The sequence below is a fragment of the Haliaeetus leucocephalus genome, unplaced genomic scaffold, assembly GCF_000737465.1.
Source record: "Haliaeetus leucocephalus isolate CR32 unplaced genomic scaffold, Haliaeetus_leucocephalus-4.0 Scaffold751, whole genome shotgun sequence".
Classification (NCBI taxonomy): Eukaryota; Metazoa; Chordata; class Aves; order Accipitriformes; family Accipitridae; genus Haliaeetus; species Haliaeetus leucocephalus.
Window position 1 is genome coordinate 11,639,971 of NW_010973187.1, and position 21,842 is coordinate 11,661,812.

The 21,842-nt window shown below is 41.0% G+C and overlaps 1 protein-coding gene across 1 annotated transcript in view; it reads right to left on the reverse strand.

Moving 5' to 3' along the window:
* SEMA3D (sema domain, immunoglobulin domain (Ig), short basic domain, secreted, (semaphorin) 3D) overlaps nucleotides 1-16,874 on the reverse strand; it is a 140,021-nt gene extending 123,147 nt beyond the window's left edge. The window contains exon 1 of the mRNA XM_010580948.1: nucleotides 16,837-16,874. Coding sequence (XP_010579250.1) covers nucleotides 16,837-16,859 — 23 coding nt within the window. The 5' untranslated portion in view covers nucleotides 16,860-16,874. The remainder of the gene's footprint in view (nucleotides 1-16,836) is intronic.
* Nucleotides 16,875-21,842: the final 4,968 nt, after the last annotated feature.

The following is a 21,842-nucleotide window of genomic DNA, read 5'->3' on the forward strand; positions in this document are numbered from 1 at the left end:
AAGGATCATGACCATCATGATGCTATAATACTGGTGATACTTGTGTTCACTAGTACACAAACATTAAATTTATCATCTTAGTTCCAGTTCTGAATTCCTTTGACAGAATAATTAGTGAGCACATTCATTCAGATAATTTGAATGAAAGTAGGGCTTGTCTTTAGTAAATTTAGTGTAAAAATATTTGATAATATGTCTAAGGTTCAGACTCACCTCCATTCAATTTAGGTACCTGAAAAGTAGAAGCCGGCAGCCTGGTCACTCGAAGCTACATTCATAACCAATGGAGAGAAACAGCAACCAACCACCAGAAAGTGAAACTACCAACCTGAGCTGCTCAGCGCCTTCTGCTGACTCTAGTTAAGTATCAGATCCTATACGGGAAGAAAAAAACGTAGGTCTACGCTATCACTTGTTTCTCTATTTGACTATACCCAGTTGAAATACATGCATCCAAAACCAACAAAAACACATTACTAGAAAAATTTCTTTTGCTTCTCCTGCTCCAGATCTATGTACAGTTACTCCCTAGGTAATGCCCTTCACTGAGTATCATTTGCTGAACCATCATAAAACCCTACATGTCCGAGTATGGTCCTCTATTGGAGGAGGTAGAGGAATGAATCCCTCCGATGGTTCTGTAACAGGCTCTTATCCTGCTACTAAAAAGGAAAAGTATATTAGCGATGTTAGGTGTACATGTCCTTATTGCAGTAGTATTCTCACTTGGGAGGAAATGAAAGAAAATGTCATGCTGCACAAAAGGGATTCCATGATAAATGAAATGAGATTACAAGGCTAAGAACTGAAAAGTTACAAATGTCAGCACTACAGCTGGAATGTGATGGCAAACAACCTGACCCTGCCTCTCACAGTAAGTCTGTGAAGCAGAAGGAAAACAAAAGAAATATTTTACTAAGCTTATTTAAAAATAACAAGACAACATTTCTACTTCCTTGGTGTCTTTCTCATTCAGTGTCCACCCTGCAGGAATGACCCAGAGGTCCTGAGGAACACATGTTTTCTGATTGCATGGTTAAAAAATGTAGCCTAGTGCATATACACTAGAGAGTGGGAAGGAATTAAAGTGCAGACAGTTATCCTTTGGGATGCTGCTAATGAAAGCACTTGTAAGTTATTTCTCATTGCTTCCAGTGTAGGGGATCATGGCTGCAAATCACTGAAAACTGACGTATCTACACCTCTGCTAGTGCTTTATTATTATTAATCAAAATGAAAACACTATTTTCTATTTTCTTCTATTATCTGTACAGATACACCCTCTGTATTCAAGTAGTTAAAGAGAGGCCTGATTAGTCCTGTATACTATTAAGGGGCTATTAATACTATATCCCTGCCTCTTCTTGTCTTCCAAAGCAGTGAAGTGAGCGGTTGTCAAAACCCAGACTAGATGATAGAATTGCCATATCAGGTACCAGAAATCTTCTGAAAATGTGACAGAATATTGCTGTCCTGGAGATAAAGGAAATGGGATGGGGAACTTGTCACAGTCTTAGATTAGAAAATAAAGGTAAAAAAAAGAAAAATCTTTTTTCTCTCTCCCAAGCTTTTTTCTTTACAAAATTTGTAATTATTTTCTTTTATATATATATAAATTTGCGAATGTAACTAAAGTAAACTGATTTCAAGGAACTGAAAACATATCACTACTGTTTCTTAAGACCCCATATTAGTCAAACCATCCATGACTAGCTTCTGATTCTACCTCTGGCACTGAGGTTTGGGTAAAGAGTGGAGCAGCTTTCTCCTGGAAGGTCCCAGGATGTTTCACTTGATCTTCCGTCTCCCACTCTGGGTCTCACTCACATGTTCCAATTTCTCTCCCTGTGTGGCCATGCTGGGAGCACTCACAAGCTAAACCCACAGGAAAGAAACAGAGAAGAACAGGAACCACGCAAGAGCCTGCCTGGACAGACTGAATAATGCTCCCAATTTGTTAAGCACTAGAAGATGACTGAAATTCCCCAGTGTTACTGTTTTATCATTCTTTTGAAATCATAATGCTTTTATTCTTTATGAACTAGTGTGCTAAACGCAGCAACTTAATGGTGGAATATTAAAAAAACATTAACGTAAACATGTAATAATAATAATGTAAATGTACTGACATATGCTTACGATTATTGTTACAAATGCCTTTTGGGAAGGCCGTATCGAATCTTTAAAATGTATCTTTAACTGCGGCCCAAAATTCAGGGTTCTGTTAAACACATTCAGCCTGAATCTTTCTGAGTCTCAATGTGAAGAAAGTATAGGCTTTCAAAACAGACTGAGTCTGGCCATAACACAACAGGATCAGAGACATACTTCTGCCGCAAGGGAAAGCACTTCAAACATCAGGGTGCCAGTCTGTCAGCACTTATCACTCAGTGGGTTATACTACCTCTCCAGCAGATTCCCCTTCCCAACTTATACTTCATCACGCTCCTGACCTTGCTGCATACGGCCCCTTCAGCAGAGTTCAAGTTTGTATCATGTAAAACATGGAGACTTTATTCACCGCTTCTCATTACCATCTCAGAACTTTGTCCATTGTAAGCCAAAATTATTTACTCTGCAGTTTTGGGGGCGGTCATGGGGGAGGAAAGGATAAAGAAAAGTCTAACCAAGAAAATGTTATGCTGCAAAGAAAACGAGCAAATATCCGCCTGTTCATGAACAAATGACTGCTTCTGCGCCTATTTGGTGTGCAACTTCCCATCCAAAAATGGGATGGAAACTGAGACAGCCAGGCCATATTGTGCTCCAGCTAATAAAGTGTTTCAGATCAAGAAAAACAGGCAAGGCTGCATCACTCTGGCCTGCATTGTATGGACTCTTTTTTTTTTTCCTTTGAAACATTCCATTTGTTGTTCAAGCCAAGACAAGAAAAGAAACATTTTTAACCTTAAGGGTCTGACATAAGCCTACAAAATTAAATAGCCAGGGCTGAAGTGAGGCAGGTTTTACAGTTCTTAAGTAGCTCCCCTTTGTTCTTTCCTTAACGGTACAGTTATAGTCAGGGAAAACATCACAAGCTGCAAGCAAACAGGCAAGAGCAGATTCAACTGCCTTTATTTGCATTGAAATCTATGCAGGTCAGGGCCACATGGTACTAAATACTCTACAAATAAAGAGCGAGTGTCAATACCTTCCCCAATGAGCTTACATCTAAGAAGACAAAACAAACAAAAGATGGGAGGAGGAAAAGCCTGTGTACAGGAATATGGTACAGTCACCCCCAGTGCAGCTCTGACTTGAGCTTCCAGACCCCAAACCTAAGTCTGTATCAATAAATATAATGTGCCAGTCACTATTGGCAGATGCTGAGACGGAGCGGCCTGGGACTTCTGTCCATACAGCTAAACCCTCATTCCCTTCAAAACCGAGTGGTCTCATCCATATTGCCTCCTGGGAGCCCTCCACATCCCCCCAACTTATGATAAGGCAGTTTGGAAATGAGCTAGTTGACAAGAGCAAAAACCAGTCCAGTGAGCACGCTAACAAATATCGCGGGCTATTGCAGGCCAATACCTTCTTTTGGCCTCGTTTAACTTGATGTGACCCATCTGTCTCCCCTGCGGTCCGTGTCAGAGTCCCTGCACCCACAAGGGAAACGTGCCACTAACACCATCAGCCCAGCAAGATAGGCAGTCGGTGATAGAGCCAGCAAAGTATCCCGTCAAGTTTTAGCACCTAAAAATCTCTGCCTTTCATTGTGTAATTTCTGCGGAAAATACAAGATGTGGTAAAACCATGCAAAATATTCCAACAGTGTGAATACAGATGTGTGAATCAGGCTAACATGACCATCAGGTAGAAATTAAAAAGGGAAGGGGATTCTAGGCTTTTTTGAGGGTGTAGGCAGATAAATTACAGGTGAAATCTTTGAAATTTAACTCTGGTTTTAAAAAAGGCAGTGCTAGGTTAAAACATCAGCTGGTTTTTATGATCACTGAAACTCTGTTTTCAGAAAAGTTTTGACAAACTTGGCAAAAACCAGCAAACAGCTGATATCCACTACAGTGCACACAAGTGTCCTACAAAATCCTGCTCAGGGGCACGCTTTTAGAGCAGAAGTACATCGACTTCTCCACGGATGTTCTTAGTTCACCCTCCATGAGATACAGACCTCAGAAAAGAGAGGTGATAAAGCCACGCAGGCAGTGCTGTGACAGGGGGACATTACTGACCGCCAGGACTTGTCACAGCCCTCGTGCCACATGTCACCACCTCTTCTCTCCTGCCGAAGGACCCGTTCACAGAGTCACTCTCAGCTGCAGTCGGCGTTGGCTGGTTTACTTTACACACCTTAAATCCAGTGCTACTGTACTTGCTGGAAGTGGATCTGCAGGACTGAGGACAGAAGGCTCGTGATGAAATGAGAATGGAAATGGGGAATAAACTTTTAAGATGGTAGACAAAGAAGGATATGTGACGAATCCCTTGCTCTCTTCCACCACATGCTCAGAAGAAGGGATTAATAACTGATCACACTTAAGAAATGAGCAAAATTATTGGTAGCATTCTCTTGTCACATTCAGCAGATGAGATGCCTAATTTTTTTTTTAATCAAATCAATTCATGAGAAAGAAAAACTAAAACAAATAAATAATCAGCATCGACCTTGGAAGAAAGAGTTTCAGGAAATGTTTTATGGCAAAGAACAGCCCTTCTGCCATCCAGCTGTTTGTTTTGTTTTAACAATTCATGAGAGTTGAGCTTCTGCAGCTTCTTTTCTTTTTGCTATTCCAAAAGCCTCAGGGATGTTTCTCTTTTAATTTTGAACCCACTCTTGAGCTGGGAATTCTTTTCCCAATGTGTGAGTGTGAATGATATGAAGGGAGATTGCGCAACTGCTTACCTCTTCTCTTGCTGCTCAAGTTATTTGCCTAACTCTTCTTAAGAGCAATGAAAGAAACCTTTTTCTTTTCACGGGTTTATTTGGATCTGTGGAAACCAAGGACTCAAAGTCTCCCTACATGCATACATAAAGTCTTCTGCAGAACTGAAGGACTTTGTTTAGTATGAAGAAACTCTGAAATCAGGAGCCACCAGTTTGTCTGATACAGAAAGAATCAGGAGGCTGACTTGCACAGTTCTCAGCACTTATGCCTCCAGGGATTCTGGACCTCCAAAAAGCTAACAAAAATAAATTATATGATGCCACAGAGAAGTCTCTCTCTTCCAACCTGGGTAGAAGGACAGCAGAAAAATGGCCACCATGGCTCCAGCTAAACCATAAAAGACTGGTGCAGGTGCTACAGAAAGCAGATGAATAAGGAGGTTTATCTTTGTTTTCCTGGATGCGTATACTGTGCCTGTAGATACAATTCTGGATTTAATAGGCCAAATTCAACTCTTTGAAGTTAAAGGAAATGCCTCAGTCTCTTCAATCACGTTCTCTTTGATTTACTTATTAATGTCATTTGTGATGTGACATAAAAGCACTCAGAAAGCTGTTACACTCCCTTCAACAAACAGCCACCCAGATGCTCAACAGCCGTGGCAGTGATAAATAAAATCCTATGTGGTTTTCCTATATTAAATACCATACACTCCTGCAGCACCGTCAGTGAGCAACGGGGGAGATCGGCTCCAGCAGCCACCAGCATGGAAACCCATCCCAGTCCACCAGCATAGAAGCCCATCCCAGTTAAGCAGCAGAGACTGGAGATACTACCTCTGCTCCGAGTTTGCAACAGCATGTTTTTCCGAAGACAAAGGGGAGAGAAAAAAAAAGGAAAAAAAAAAAAGAAACCTAGTTTGACTGAACCTTCTGGCACTGAAACAGGCTCCCGTGTTGACAATTAAGAGATTCACTCTAGCTTGCTGCCTCAAAGCACTGCAACCTAAGTGAATTAAATATTTTGGACCAGGGTTTACTGTCAGATGTGCTGCTTTCCAAGCTCCTGCTGTGATTGATATCCCAATGTCTGCAAAAGCAGTTAAAATGAATTAAAGAAATACTGCAATTCTTTCATCCCAAATTTAATCATCTGAAAACTAGGTGTCAGTTCATTTAGTTTCCATTTACAGTCATTAGAAAAAAACCAGGCACTTCAGGGACCGATTACTCCCAGCCACTACAGACTTCCTAGATGGGAAGCTGAGGTGTCTCCCTCTCTGCTGATTAGACAGAGAAACTATTTGACCATCTTAGTTGAGATACTTAGAGCTTGCCCCTTGGAGCCTTCAATCAGGGTTACCAAATGGACATGGAGCTCTAACAGGTGGAGTCATTGGTCAAATGGAAAAGTACTTGCACAAAAGGATCTTTAAAATGAAAGTGGATCAGCGGCCTGAAAGTGATGACTACAATCAGTTTCTCTCAAAAAGCATCTGAGAACTGGTGCTACAGGTCCAATGCTTTGCTGTCACAAGAAATGAATCTTCAGTGGCCATTGACTTGTCCATTTCCATCTTCCAAAACCTCCCTCAGCAATCCTGTCAAATTGATCCCAAGGAACAATTATCTACAACTATGCAAGAGCAAATCACTACACCTTCATGACTCCAGGCTGAATGAGAATAGTAATACCTCATTTCTGAGTATATCTTTTTTCTCTAACATATTTGTTAACTTTTTTCAGAGGAGTTTTAACTCATGCTCTTTGTACATAATGTGTAGTTTACTGAGGGTCTGAGTGCAGATGAACTTTACAACAATGTCTGTAATACAGGTGATAATATTAATAATAATTTCTGTTGTGTATTGCTCTTGCACACCTCAAAAGCTGTCTGTATCATTCAGTTAAATTGTTTTGCTTAATGTGATCCTACCTGGTGCAGCATGAACAATCAGTCCTGTGTCAAGAGAGAGGAAGCTGCTGCAACCCCCTGGGTTATTGCAGCTATTGCTACAGCTGAAATTTGGTCTGATTGCTTCACTTCAAAATTTTTGGCTGTTTTTTGCTATTAATCTTGGAAAGCCTCCAAAATAAACCTGATAAAGTCCTGAACATCACAAAAGATGCGTTCTTCCCCATACTTGTAAATCATCTTTGGCACACTTCCCGATTTTAGTAATTATAGATTTCCCCCAAGTTCCCTGCACATTGCCCATAGATACAAGGCTTTGCATGATCTGTCTTCTAATTCAGAAAACTACAGCAAGCTGTTGCATGAACCCCACGTTAGACAGTAGAGCAATTCAATACTAAAGCACTGTTTAGGTCTCTGTATGGTTTTCCTGATGGATGTTACACTGCTGATCTATTTTTATGTCTTATTTATACTGGGATAGTGCCTAGAGGCCCCAGTCAGGGGCAGGACCCCATAGTGCCGTACACACTATGAAGGAGGATACAAGAGCCTCTCCTCCTTGCAGCTTATAGTCTAAGTATATAATGAATGACACCAGATGGATAAAACAGTCAGAGGGAGCAAAAAGTGAGATAGTTGTTAATAACAGCAGCAGGCAGAGCACAACAGCTACTTTGCTACATATAGGCATATGGTGTTCCTGTCACAGTTGTCTGTTTCTCTCTGTCCTCTGTATCGTGTTTTAGAACCTGCAGTGACCTGTGGACAAGCATTCACATACAGACTTGTCCCCTGTGTGTCTGAAGCACTGGGCACTTGGAAGCATCTTTCACTGCCCACGTCAGGCATCTAGGTGAGATTCAGAGGATGTAAACCAGGGGACAGAGGTAGGTACTTACAGAGGATGATTCAGAGCCCCTGAATTAGGGCATAAAGCAGATGATGTGAATTCACATGTTTGGAGTTACTCATGGGAAAGATTAGGTCTTTGGGGTGTCAAGGGAGCCCAGCAAGAAGCTGGTCTCAGTGCAATTCACATAATCTTCACCTTTATTCCTTTACACATTGGCAGTGCGAGATATATATATATATCTGTGTTTCTGCAGCAGGAACAGCCAAGAGTCCTTATAGTGTCTAGGAACATAGGGCCTAGTTCAAGCCCAGGGTCTCTGAGGAACCAGCAATAGGTGCATCTCCCACCTAACTTGCTGCCTAAGTCTCACTCAGGTTGAACATGGGCTTTTAAGCTCATAGCCTTGTGACCCAAATACACCTCTCCAATTAGGGAGTTCTTATTTCATGTCCTGATTGATGGGAGTCAGGATTGCTCCAAACCCAGCTAAAATCCCCACCACATTTAGATCCTCTGTGCAAATCCTAAATCCCCCTCTAAGTTCTTAGGACAGTCCATCTCTGATTTCCCAAAGGAATAGGCGTTGGGTCTGCAAGGTCAAGAAAAAGCAATAAACGTAAACTCCTGCAAATACATTTTGATCTTCTGAATTCAGCACGTTATACACATTCCCAAGCATACGTCTAGTTCAGTGGAATTGACAGCTGGACTCAACGATCTTAAAGGTATTTTCCAACCTAAATGATTCCATGATTCTATGATTCCATGACAATATGTAGCCACAGGCTCTCTGACACCAGGTCCCTGTCCCTAAAGTGACTGATTGCTCACTCATCCCTTCCTCTTCAGCAACAGATGAGCCAGAAGACAGGGGGCTGGATAGCAAAGGGACTCCCCTTCCCTCCCCTGCAGAACCAGTGAGGTAGGCAAGTGACAACCTGTTGTGAGGGAAATAAGAGTCCAGCTGAGTGAAGTTGAGCTCTGGAGAGGCTGGAAGTGGAGCTATAAAAACAAGAGGGACAAAGCCTGAAAGCAGGCCTTTTATTTGAAGAGTGCAAACCAAAGAGTAAACTAGTCATGAAGAGATGTTGCTGTACCACAGGGTAAAGAATGTAATAATACAAGGGAGGACTCTATCACTGAGTCATGCCTACAGCAGGATAAACTAATTAAGCTCATCTTTCTTTGAAATGCAAACTTGTGCAATTGCATGGGCTAGCAGGGACCTCAGATAGGTCATCTTGGTCTTCCTCATGAGTCTGCATTGCTCAACCTTTCCTCGGATCCCCAGCATCCTACAGCTGCTTTGCACATGGATCTCCAGCAGCTCTAACAGAATCTCCCAGAATTTTTGTAGCTGTCCTCTGAATAACTTTCATTTTCCTGCATCATTTATTTTTTCTTTAAACTCATAGTGCCCATAATTGTATTTTCTCTGAGGATCAGTCATTTCCAAGAAGGTAGCTACCACCTAGAGGTAACACAGTATTTCCAACTAGTTGCATTAAAGCAAGGGACAGGAGTAGATTTCCAAAACAGCTCAGCTCCCACTTAGTTATTAAGGCCTAGCTTTTCAAATGTAGTGTTAGGTAACTTGGGACATGTAGGCCTTACGGGATACAACATTCATTAGTAGTACGTCCACCATAGCACCTTTGGGATGTTGCTAGTCTGCACAAGGACTGCTTCACAGAAACAGAAGTGGGAGTTCTATCATGTAGTTAGTCTTTAATAAAAGACTTCCTGAATATTCTATGAGAAATAACAGGAGGAAAACACAAGTTCTTTGAGGTGGTTTCTGGAATTCTTTTAAAAGAACATTTCAGCAAATTCACTCATTAAAGACATTTTTTTCCCCTTAAAAACAAGCTGCGTTGATTTTATTTGATCCTTTTATTCTTAAGATAACATTCATCTTGCCTAATTTCAACCATCTAAAATTCAGGCATTGTCTTGGCTCCCTCCAGAGAAGGTGGAGACAGGCACTGCTGGGGCGAATCCATCCCCCGTCTCAGAGACTGTCACCAAACAGGGCGCATTGCCCTTGGGAGCACCTCATCTCTCCCCTGAAAACAGAGGAAGATTAGGTGACCACCTTACACTATGGACAAGTGAAATAAATCCCATCTTAATTAGGTTTTCTACTCAGTATACTTGCATGGCTCCCTTTGTTACAGCACCCGAACACCTCTACTTTCCAAACCTCACACTCTTTCTATGACAAAGGGCAGTTTTTACCCATTTACAGACATATATAGCTGAGGCAGGTAGAGGCCAAGATCCAGACCTGCAAAGGTACTTAGCAAGTTAATTGTCTAAATTAGGTGGTTTTCAGTCTCAGCTGACTAACACTCCATGATGTAGACAAAGAAGTGGCAGTCGGGTGCCTTTAGGAATTTGCTAGGATCTAAGCAGAAATAACTTGCCTAAGGATGTAAGTTATGGAATTAACCCCAGGTCTCCTGAGCTGCTGTCCTAACCTTTGGAATGTCCTTAACGTTAAGAAAATCCTCTCCTGTTTTTCAAATTAAACTTTTGAAGTATTTACAGTCATGTTGTCTTCTTTGTCAAACTCAAACAAGCTATGCACACTCAAATCCTTTAATTTTTCCTCATAAATCAAACCTGACTCAAAGCCTCCCTTTTCATTTTTATTGCTCTTCTCTAAGCTCTCCTTAGATGTTAACTTACCAGTAATAGCACAATCAGGCCAAAATTCCAGGTGGGATTTTAGGTGTTACTGTGGTACAAGTGAACACACAAACAGCAGCATAAAGTTGGATCTTTCATTAAAATCAGTGAAAATATTATACTCACTTCAATGAGCACATCGTTCTACTCTGGCACGTAGCATCTGAGCACTCTGTATCACAGTGCAGTGCACTGATATTGTCTGCTGCACCTACAGAAATAATTGACCAAGACCTTGAAATTGAAATACTTAGGGCTTGTCAACATGAGAGTCCAGATACAGTAAGATGTGAGTTAGCAGCATACTGACTGCTCTGCAATCACATCACACAGAAGTGTACATTAGAAGACTTTTAATTAGCGAGCAGCTTACTTCACTTTGAAAGCAGCCTTAGGACATACACTCTGAGACTGGTCATGCAGAGAGTTAGCGTGAAGAAGATACCACGCTGTACACTGTTATTCTAGTTTAACAGCACGCTGACTTCCGCATGTAGACAAACCTTATCAGACCGGCACAGGCTTCAGTATTGGGTGATATGTGTTTCTTAGAATAATCTTAGGGAGAACTGCTGAATGCTAAGCATGTCCTCTGACTTTCCTGGGACTTGTACTTGGGTCGCAATAAGGGTCAATTTACAAAATAGGCTCTATTAATTTCATCTGTAATTATATTTTTTTTTAAATATCTCAGTAATGTGAAACAGAAAAACAAGTTTCTGTAGGGAGAGAGAGGTGACAGTCTCACAGTATTCAAACAAATGACAAGATACAACACTGTTTCTGGTACTACACAGGTGCAGTTCTCCCCTTCTAAGACAGCAGCCTTCACCTCTAGCTAATCAAAGCAATCTTATATCAACTTTGAATTATCATCAAAGCCTATCGATGTTTTGCTTTCAGAAACTGTACACAGAGAGTATGGATAGCTTCTGGGAAACATACAGTATCATGCATCTTTCAAAAAAGATGTTTAAATAATTGTAGAAGGTTTTCCAGACTTCAGATTATTAGAGGGACGTTTGGTCGACTCTTGTATTAAACAGACCACAGAAACCTTACGCAGTTACCCTTATATTGAATCCAGTAGCTTGTTTATGGACTAGCACTTATTGTCCAAATAGGAGTCAGTTTCTGGTGACATCAAGAAAATGAGATTCTGCAACATCCTTTCCATTGAATTGCTTTGCCCATCTTCTGAAATTCAAAAAGATAAAACTCCTACCCCCAAATGAGAAAGCTTTGCCCGATCACCCAGCTTCAGAACAAGGAAACATGTTTTTTCTGTGTCAGGATTTCCAACATATGTCTTGTGAACCACAAGAGGAACACGTTACTTCAAAGTTTTACACAAACCAGAGAATCCCACGTACCACCATATCTCTGTGGGGAATGAAGAATAAGTAGTTAGGCAGCAAACACTGCCAAGAACTCAAATGCCTTTTGGGGGACTTTCTCCCAGCCTAACAGAAAAGCAGGAGGTGGAAACGACAGCCCCACAAAACAGACACCCATGGGACTGAGCTCACATCTTCAACCTGAGCATGTCCAAAAAGAGCTCAGAGCAATTGCTGCTGCCTCCACAATATAGCTGGGGTTTCTTTCTGAGTGGTGGCACACACAGGCTAAGCCTGGGAAGCTTTCGGTAACATATGTGTAGCTCAGACCAGACCCCATCAGTGGGATCTAATAAAACTAGTTGGAAAAAAGCTACTGATCTTCCAGAAGAAAACACTGGAGACACTGACTGAGGATTCTGGATCCATCTGAACATAACACCCACAGAGTCTTTGTGGCTCTACAGAATAAACTGATTCCACAGTGTCAATCATTAATTTCTCCATCCTCTGCCAGCACCTTCTCAACTTTTCTAACCACTTGCGCTCACACCTCTTCTCCCGTGTGGCTCAAAGAAGAATGAAGAGAGACAGCACAATTTAAAAAGGGTCACACTTTCCAAGAATCAAAAAGCTACCTTGTTGAGAAAAGAATGAAAACAAATAGTATAATGCCTACTGCAAGGCCTTGTGAGATTCCCTCAGGACCATCACAAGAGGCTGTTGTAATCTCTGCTCTTGCTTACACCAAAGATAACAAAGCTACGTATATTCAAAGTCACTGTTTCCCAGCTATTCTGGCCTTACATACAACTTCACTTGCAAAGATGAGTGTAGCACTTTATAGATAGTCTAATAGTTTATCCTGCAGTTGTCAGATCCCACTTTCCATTGTGTCATGTGAGTTCCTGGATGGAAAACCAAACACAGTGAATGCAAACACATTCCAAAATGCTCTTCTCACATCACTTTAGTGGCATTTACCTTGTTTGCAGGGAAAGGAAGGAAGGAAAGGACAGAAAGGATGGAAAGTACTTTTTTTTTTAATATCATTAATCAGAGCACATTTTATTATCCTTAAAACAGGATGATAACCTAGGATAAAAATAGAAATAAAGCCTGTCTTTACTAAGAAAATTACTATCCATATTTCAGCACTGACCAACTGCAGAACAGCTGTGCCTGTGGCATCGATGGCATCAATGCCATCATAAACAAAGGCGAGTTTACCATTGTCCTGAAAACCTGACACAAGACCTGAAATCTCTCTGAATTCTCACCCTTTAACAGCTTAATGCCCCATAGGCAAGATTGCTACCGAGTAGAGTACACCTAGGGAGTGAGGTTTTTTCATTGTGTCAGGACCATTTCTGAGAAGTGACAGGATACAGGATGACTGTGCCTGATGTTTTACAAAAGCACAAGAGAGAGTTAAACTGTAGGAAGGAGATGAAATTTCAGAGGGGAGAAGTATTTGGAGGTGGGAGCAGCTTGCCCTGTGTCTCAAAACCACCTGGAGAACTGCTGCAGCAAAGAGGTGAGGATGGGTAATTCCAGCTAGGAGAGACCGAGCCCTTGTGCCATACATCGGACATGCTGGCAGCCAGCACAGACCCAGCACGATGGAAAAAACAGGGATAAACCACACAGAATCTCACCTTGGGTGTTATACTGAATATGACAATTTCATTCTTTCTTTTTCTCTTGCTTTGAAACCAGATGTATGGGATTAAGAGAGACAAACTCCCTGCACTGTTTGCTGTATGTACCTCCTGCTTTTCTGTCAGGCTGTTACAGAAACGGGCATTGGAGCTTTCAGCAGTGTTTTGTGCCCAAGTACTTATTCTTCATCCTTACACATCAATGTACAACAGCAACAAATTGAGAAAAAAAAAACAACCCTTCCATCACTGTAAGAGCCAAAGCACAATAATTCATCTATCAGCAAGTAGCCAGGATTTGATTTTAAGCACCATTGAGGAGATCAATGTCTGTTTTATGGGTTTCATAACAGTGTTTGTGTTGCCATTTAGGAGAGCAATGAGCTGTAGCAAAATCACAGGAAGCAAAGGACACAAGAGCTTCAGGCTCATGAGGACAGCATAATAATTGATCTGTACTTAAAAGTGTAAATCTCCTTAGGAAAAAAACCAAACAAACAAACAAACAATCAAAAACCAAAAACCAGATATATGAATTTTCAGAGGAATACTGTAAGATGAGTCTACCATTTCCACCGCTACATATATTTTATTTTGTGAGTTTAATCAATCAGCCTAAGCAGTCTATAATGATTTTATCTAAAGGTGAAAAATCTTCCCATGCAAAAAGTCCTTCAGTGTCACTGAAAGTTGCACAGGTTGTCAGGGTGTTATATTGGGAAAGACATTTCTTTGCCATAGATTCATTTTTTACTTTTTTCAAGCTGAGGCAGCTTTATGAGATAATATATGTCTGCTTTTTGTAGATTTCACTAGAGGACTATAAACATCGAGTCATAACTCCAGAACAAATCTGTACACTGCAAATGATATTACCCAGGACACTCATTTTAAAAAGATAGACAGCACAGAGCAGCAGAGGAAAATGCACCTTTTCTTCTAGAAAGAGGACCTAAAAGACCCTTAAGCCTGAACAATCTTAGTAACTCTCTTAGATGCATCAATTCTCTCACTTTTTCCTCAGTTAAGTAGGACTGACATTCCAAAATTTACATCCAGTTAGCTTTTCCTTAAAGCCTTTAAAACTTTGAGTTCAATTTACAAAATAATAAATTGAGTCTTAAAATAAAAAACGTGGATTTCATCAAGTCTGAGAAAACCTCCATTCCGACAACATTATATATTGTAGAAGACATCAGATCAACAGACCACAATGATTCAGGCAGTAGTTATGTAAAGCATCCTTGTCTATTAAAATTGTTTTAGCCAAAAGATTAGATTAATAAAGATTTATGACCTTAGCTGCCTCTTCAGTCAGTCAGGTTAGGCATTAGAGACCAGTATAAAACCTGTCTTCTGCCGTTACCAGGCTTTGCATGTAGCCAAACCTGCTTAACACCACATCCCCCATGGCACCTGGGCCAGCGGGTGCACACACAGCAAAGTCGCGATTATTGCGAACTCTTCAGTGCCCGTGCTGTTCCAGAGCAGGCATTGCTCTGCCCACCTTACTTGCAAAGCCAGGGTGGGCTCCAAGCGTGCCCACTTCTCCCACAGGCTGAAACCAGAAGATCTACCTCTCTCAACACCTTTTCTCCTGCAGCCCCAAGGTTAGCGCACTCCTTCAGAACAGATAGGACTGGACTCCCAATGGCTCACTCAATACAGTAGTTCAGTACCCAATAGGAAATATCAACACCGATACCAAAACATTCACTGGAGCAGGTCCAGTAAGAGAAATCTTACACCTGAAAGATGATGGTCTAGCCCCACCAAGCCACAGTCCCTTTCTGTTGGGCCTTTGATAACAGAGCACTCGCAACAAAGTGGAACCGTGGCGGCCGAGAAAGCCACGCTCCCCAGCACCAGCAACGCCACCGCGCAGACACGCGCTTGAAAAACTGCACTCCCGGGTCACCTCAGGCAAGAGCAGGCAGCTGAACCGCTGAAATATATGCTAGAGACTGGTTTTTAAATGTATTTTAACTTTATTTTATTTTTAAATTTTGACACAAGGACTGACCCTATGTAGACACCTATCTGCTGGGAGAGCTCATGGCTGAGGATCCCAAATGAATTTAGGCACTTAAATATGCAGCTCAGGGCCTAAGCTGCGGAGTGCTCCTCCTGACTTTCTGCAAGCTGGCTTACACAGCCTTTCCTCATGACTCGCGGCTTTTGGGGATCCCACCACAATCACCCAGTCAGTGCACAAGAAGTGATAGCACTTGCTCAGTACTTCAGTCTCTAGCTTCTCCTGACAACTCTCGTCCCCAAATGCTTTCAGTGTATACCACGAACTTAAATCTCTGCTTTTTCTCTTTCAGCTTTTAGAGCTGCTCATTTCTTCTAAAGACATAGGACTGCCCTTAGCTATTACAAATCACGCCACTAATTTCAGTTATGCATCTCTGATTTACACCAACTGAAGGCACAGCTTGTTATATCTTGATTTTTTTGGAACATAACACCTGTTGTGTGCTACCATCATTCCCATGGACGCTGTCCACTTCCTCGGTGCGGCAGTTTTATCTACAAGCTGTAGCAGTTTGCGCCTCAGCTCCCGAGTACATCATATTAATGGGACATGTACAGTGGCTGGTGCCAAATTAAACCCCACCCATCTGTGGATGGTTTGCCCGTCATTAATGATCATTATGAAACTCTTCACCCAGGACTATTTTTGCAGGATCCCGTTCAGGAAGTATACCTTATTAACTTAACTTAAAACTCTGAAACGAAGACATACAGATTTAAAGACCCGTTGACAAAAAAACTCCTTACAAAAAAATGGTATTACATTTCAGCTTTAGGAAGGTGATAGACATAATAAGGATATCTGCTTTTATTAGCTCCCCCTTTATTCTTGGACTTCTGTTCCTTTCAGTTGACCTGTTTCTACAAATTAATGACTTTTAAAATATTTTGTTCTTAGATAGCAAACTGGATGACACCAACTGTCTTCATTATTCATGTGCTGAGATACATGAAGATCAGGTAAAAATTGGTATGCCTGCTCCCTAGATGAAAAAAAACCCTGAATTATGTTTTCTTCTTCTTGATAAGTTTGTGTTTCTGTATAGTATTCCTTGCAGATTTTTTTCTTTCTTTCCTTTGAAGAGGAGAGTTCTGCTCCAGTTGAAACACAAAGGGTTAGAGTCTCTGACTCAAAGTGTCACATGGCTCAATGGATCCAAGAATTCCAGATTTATTCATTTGGAGACTTTGTGCCTCTAAAAAATCCTCTAACTTCCTTATAATATACCTCCCCAGAATAAAGTGGATTCCTTGAAGCTGCATTGTTCACAAATTAATCTGCTAAACTAAAGAGGTCACAGGAACTAAAAGTCAGGTTAATTCAATGTAATTAATTTATTGAGGCATTAGGCCAAATTTGCTATTTATCTTTCACACTAGGGGATCTCATAATGCCATTACAAATTCAACTTTGCCCTGACGTTTATATCATTCAACAACAGAAAAACAGGCTGAGACCTCTGTTCATTCTATGAAAGAAAAATTTTGTTACCTGTCTTCTTGAGGAAGCCACATCTCTCAGTCTTCTGTGCTTGCTGACTCTTGCCCTACGCTGTGGTTGAAAGTGGTTTTCGTTTTTTTGTTTAATTGGATACATCACTGGTGCTAAACACAAGAGGACTTTCATTTTTAACTAAGACCTCCTGATGCTACTGCAGTATAACTAATAAATTAATAAGAACTTCTCTGAATGACAAAAGGTCCACTGCTTGAAACTAATGCCTATACAGACAGGAGTAATACATCATGACTATCCATATCTTATGCATGCTTCCTACTAAAAACAAGATTTTGAGAAATACGGAAGGCAGATACAAACAAATTTGTTCCTGTGTCTCCTCTGATTTCTATTAAACAACAACAGATCTTCAGAGATGTAACATGATCACACTCTTAGTAGGACATAATGTAGTAGCTTTGAAGATTTATTTATGTCCTTAAGAAAGGTTTTCAGGCACCTGCTTAAAAAAGAAAATAAGTCATGAAATTAAGTAAAAGATTTGTATTTTATATGCAGGTGGGACATACCTTTCAGAAGTCAGAGAATGGATATAGGAATGTTACATCTTGCAAAGGCACAGATTATGAAGAAAGTCAGAAAAATAGTGCAGAGAACCTTAAAGTTAAGGCTGGTTCTTTCTGTAAATCTTGAAGAAAAGGAACTGCATTTGCAGCACTCCATCACTATTTGTCCTTGCCCTTCATTTTATTTCCTTCTCTCAAAGTGTAGCTGTTTAGCTCTTTTGATACCAAATGATGTTATGGACAGTTTTCCTTTATTACACTGTTCTAAAGCCTTTTAGTGTAAGTCTTCATAAAACCACACATATGTGTGTTATAAAATTACAGAGAATAAGTTCCATATGAAAAATTCATCATATTTCTTCTTACTATTTTTTAGCAGAGATTCTGACATTAAGCATGAGAGCAACAGACATTGTTTTAATTCTTCGTTGTGGAAGGGAAAAAAAAAAATCAATTTTTGCTTTTGGTTGAGAAAGAATTTTTTACATACTCCCTCTTTGCAGTCTTTCCCTTGCAAAACCAAAAAAGGATTTTAGACGGACAAAAAGTAACCACAATTATATGGAGTGTGTCATTGATAGATTCCAGGGGAATATAACGAGCTAGGTAGGCACATACCATTAGATCTAGCTGTTCAAAATGTTAAAATTCTAGCCAAGATTAAGCTGGAATATTTGGCCACATCAGCCTTCAGGACTGCACTTAACTTTTAAAAGAGCTGATCTCACTCTAGATGTAGACTTTAGGAAAGTACCTCTTTCAAGAGAGCACTTTATGCAGCAGTCTATCTTTAAACATGTGCTCTAAGTCCCTTAAAGTCACTAAGTACAGATACAGGCACAAGTCTTTCTTTTCATGACATCTGCTTCCTGCAAGTCTCCTGATTCACTGACCAACTAGATTGGAAACGGTTTAATTATGGATATTTGTTTTACTTTTAAACTGACCACATTAAAAGAAAAAGGTCACACGACTGTTCTTTCTGTTTATAATAACACAGGAAGAAAAATAAGCAGGGATGTACAAAAAGGATCCGCGTTACTGAAAGCTGAGTAATATATACAGTGTGAACTTGATGCAGTGCCGAAGGTCCTCATGAGTTACAGGTCTCCATACCCTTATAAGCTCTAGAGCATGAATTTGTCTTTAGCCACATATATCCTGAACCCTTTAGGATTCGTCCTGCAAATTAAGGTTGCAAATAAATGCCTCTAATGTACTGTGTTTAGTATGACCGGTGAAGCTGGCTATTAGGTAAACTTAGGTACCAGCAGAGCTCTGAACATTAATCATATTTTCCAGTTATGTTGCGGGGAAGTGCAATGATTTAGTTAAGGCCCATATAATGTTCTAGGCTTAAATACCACACCTATCACTCTGATAGTCAAATTGAGCCAATGATTCAACCCAGATGGGAATCCAGGTTCTTCTTGGCTTACTGTTATCTATTCTGCCCATTAGGCTATATGACTTCCATAAATTATTTTGCAGTTCCCGTTAAAAGAAAATAAATCCACATGATGCTAAATGCTGCCTCCCAGCTGTAATGCAAACTGGAATTTTGGACCACAGCACTGCTCCCTGACTCATCCTGGATCCCCTCCATATGACGTTGGATCCATCTAAGCTGGGGAGAGTAGAATAGAAGTGCTTTTTTTCTTGCCTTTTTTTTTTTTTATCACCCACTGTCAGATAACACGTGGATGTTCACGCAGCACGTCTCCAGGATGTGAAAAATAACAACACTAGAGAGGGGCCTTTCTGGATACATAAGGATAGAAAGGAGAAGATAAAAGGACTAAAGATTTATACAGGGATAATTTAAGCACTGACTCATTGCCATTGCTAAGTTTATAAAATACATAAAACCCAGACAGAAATGTTGGGGCAGGGGGGAGACTGTGTTAAGAAGTACGACAGAGGTGCAGCACTATAATAAAGATAAAAATAGCACAGCCTTTTAGCAAAAATTTGCTTCACACATAGTTTGAATACAGCTACCACACTTCACTTCTCATGGCCATGGCTTTACTATGAGCTTCTCTGTCGCTTGTTTGTAGCTGGAGGATATCCAGAAAGCAATGAAAACAAACACATCACACATTCGGTGCGTCTATTTGATTTAACGACACTTAGCATGCACCTTAAGCGTTTTCCATGGGTTAAAAAGACAATGGGCCAAATATAGCTCTGGCTATCCCGCAGGCTGCCTTGCCAGGAGAGCGCGGTGGGAAAGCCTGCTTAACCAGCGTCGAAGGATTCCCTCATGTAGCAAACCTCAAAGAGTATAGAGGTGGCTCAGTGGCCAATTCCAGCACCGGGGGTTTTAGCCAAAGAAATGACGGCATGTGCTGGGAATTCAGCTGATTCCCAGCTGATGAATCAGCCTCTCCGCAGCCACAGGTAACCGGTACGTCTACATTGCAGTGGTGCACAGTGAAGAGACACCTGAGATTACAACTTGTGTATTTTTAACAGCAAAAAGAAAAATGAGAGAAAAAAGCAAAACAGGGATTCAAAAAGAATCCAGCAGTACATCATTATTTTGACCACCCTAAGCTGACAGCATGCTCACAGAGTGACTGTGAATGATTATGACCTTCTGCAGATTAAACTGTAAAGATCCTGACTGCGTGGGACACTTGCACCTCCACTTGTTCTACGACAGAACGTGGAAAGAGATGCTGAGTATATCCCTTCTGCTAGGACCAAAATAGGGACAGGTTTTGTTGGGAGTGTTTCATTCTTTGGCTTCACTTTCTATATCTTGGTGTTTACAGTGCTGATTTACTTAACTATCATTATTTAATCTCTGAGTAATAATGATGCAGTACCCTCAAACACTTTAAAGGGCTCTTTCCCAATGAACAACATCTATTTCCATTTAATATTCTGGCTTAATTAATTATATTTTTTTTTCCTAGGGCCTTCTTTCATTTAATTCAACTGCAAAATCCCAGCAGAATTTCAAGGGTGCAGTATAATTTGCATAATGAACACAGTGGTATCTACAGTGAAAACATCACCTCTCAGAAAAAAAAAGAAAAATAAAATAAAATTAAGAAGTAGAGTGAGATCAGGGATATTACAATGTTTTGGAAGGTCGGCTGATGGCACAACCTGCAGTTGGAGAGAAGAAGGTGGAGGCTGGTACTTGGGAGTGGGATCCAAAAGAGGTACCACTCTTCTGGGGATGTGACTGCCCACTACCCACCGAGCCAAAGCTGAGGGCAGGAATACAACTCAAAATTATATCTGCCTGAGATTTAGTCACCTTACTCAGCACTACTGGAAGGCACTTCTCTCTTCCTGGCATTATTGTCCTGGAAGCATTTTACACCAGCTCTTATAACTGCAATCATTCTTATATTTTGAGACGCGGCAGAGGGTACTGGTGAAGGTTCTATTTCCATTTCTGGTTAAAGCGCTCCATGGGCAGAGCCCACACACTGGCTGTGGGAGACTTTGGCTCAGAACGTTTCTGCCTGGTTTGGAACACATCTCTCTGGGCTTCAGCACTGCACCTAATGGGGACTCCACTCTCTGCACCGTACCTGGAGAATCCCTGTTGGATTGATCCAGTGGTAAGAAGAGGGAAAGTAAATTTAGTTCCTGGATCTCCGGCTAGTCTGGATGTCTAAGCCAAAATAAAGTTCAAATAAAAGTGAAGCCAGGCTGCTCAGCCCGATCAAGGCTGAAATGCTTCTATTTATGAAGCACCTCAGAGCAGGACTTGTCTTGGAAACTTTAAGAAAAAGAGGTGTGGCACCTGCAGAATTTGGGTACCTCTGTTTGACAGCAGGATTACAATTATGGATTAAAAACCCCAAATTCATCTTTAGAAAGCTGGTTAGACACCCAGCATTCTACAGCTTTAGGAAAGACCTTGATGCTGACACACCTTGCAGGTGATGATGAGTAGCGCTTTTCTGGACCAGGCCCAGAATAAACTAAACAAACGAATTAAAAGGCAAAGATGAAAATGGCATCAACTGTGCTAATATGGGTTTGAAAAATATTATTAAGCTGTTGTTCCGTACAGTAAGTCACCTCCTAATGGTTAACAGTGAAATCAAGTCTCTTTGCCTGTTCCCTAGGTCTGCAAGTAAGTGGTAAAAGAAAGTGACGTGCTGAAGTTCTTGCAAAGATTCGTGCCTGCATCTTCACGGCCTCTGTCAGAGCCACAGATGCAGCGTTTAGCTGCTGCTTTCTCAGCAAAGTGCTCTCTGCTTACCGTCGGACTGCTGCCCCGTTGATCTCTATTGCTCTTGGGCGAAATTTGCCCAATTCAGATAACAGCCAAGCTTTTGGAAAGGAAACATAGGTGGCTGCTTCGTGCTTCTTCAGCACACAGCCACCAATTACCTAACGCGCTCAGGAATGCTTCCTTTCTGGAAGCGACAACTTTCAGTTTGCAACATCCACTGCAAAAACCAGGAGCTTCACCGCCCTCCGCGTTACCGCACGAAGCAA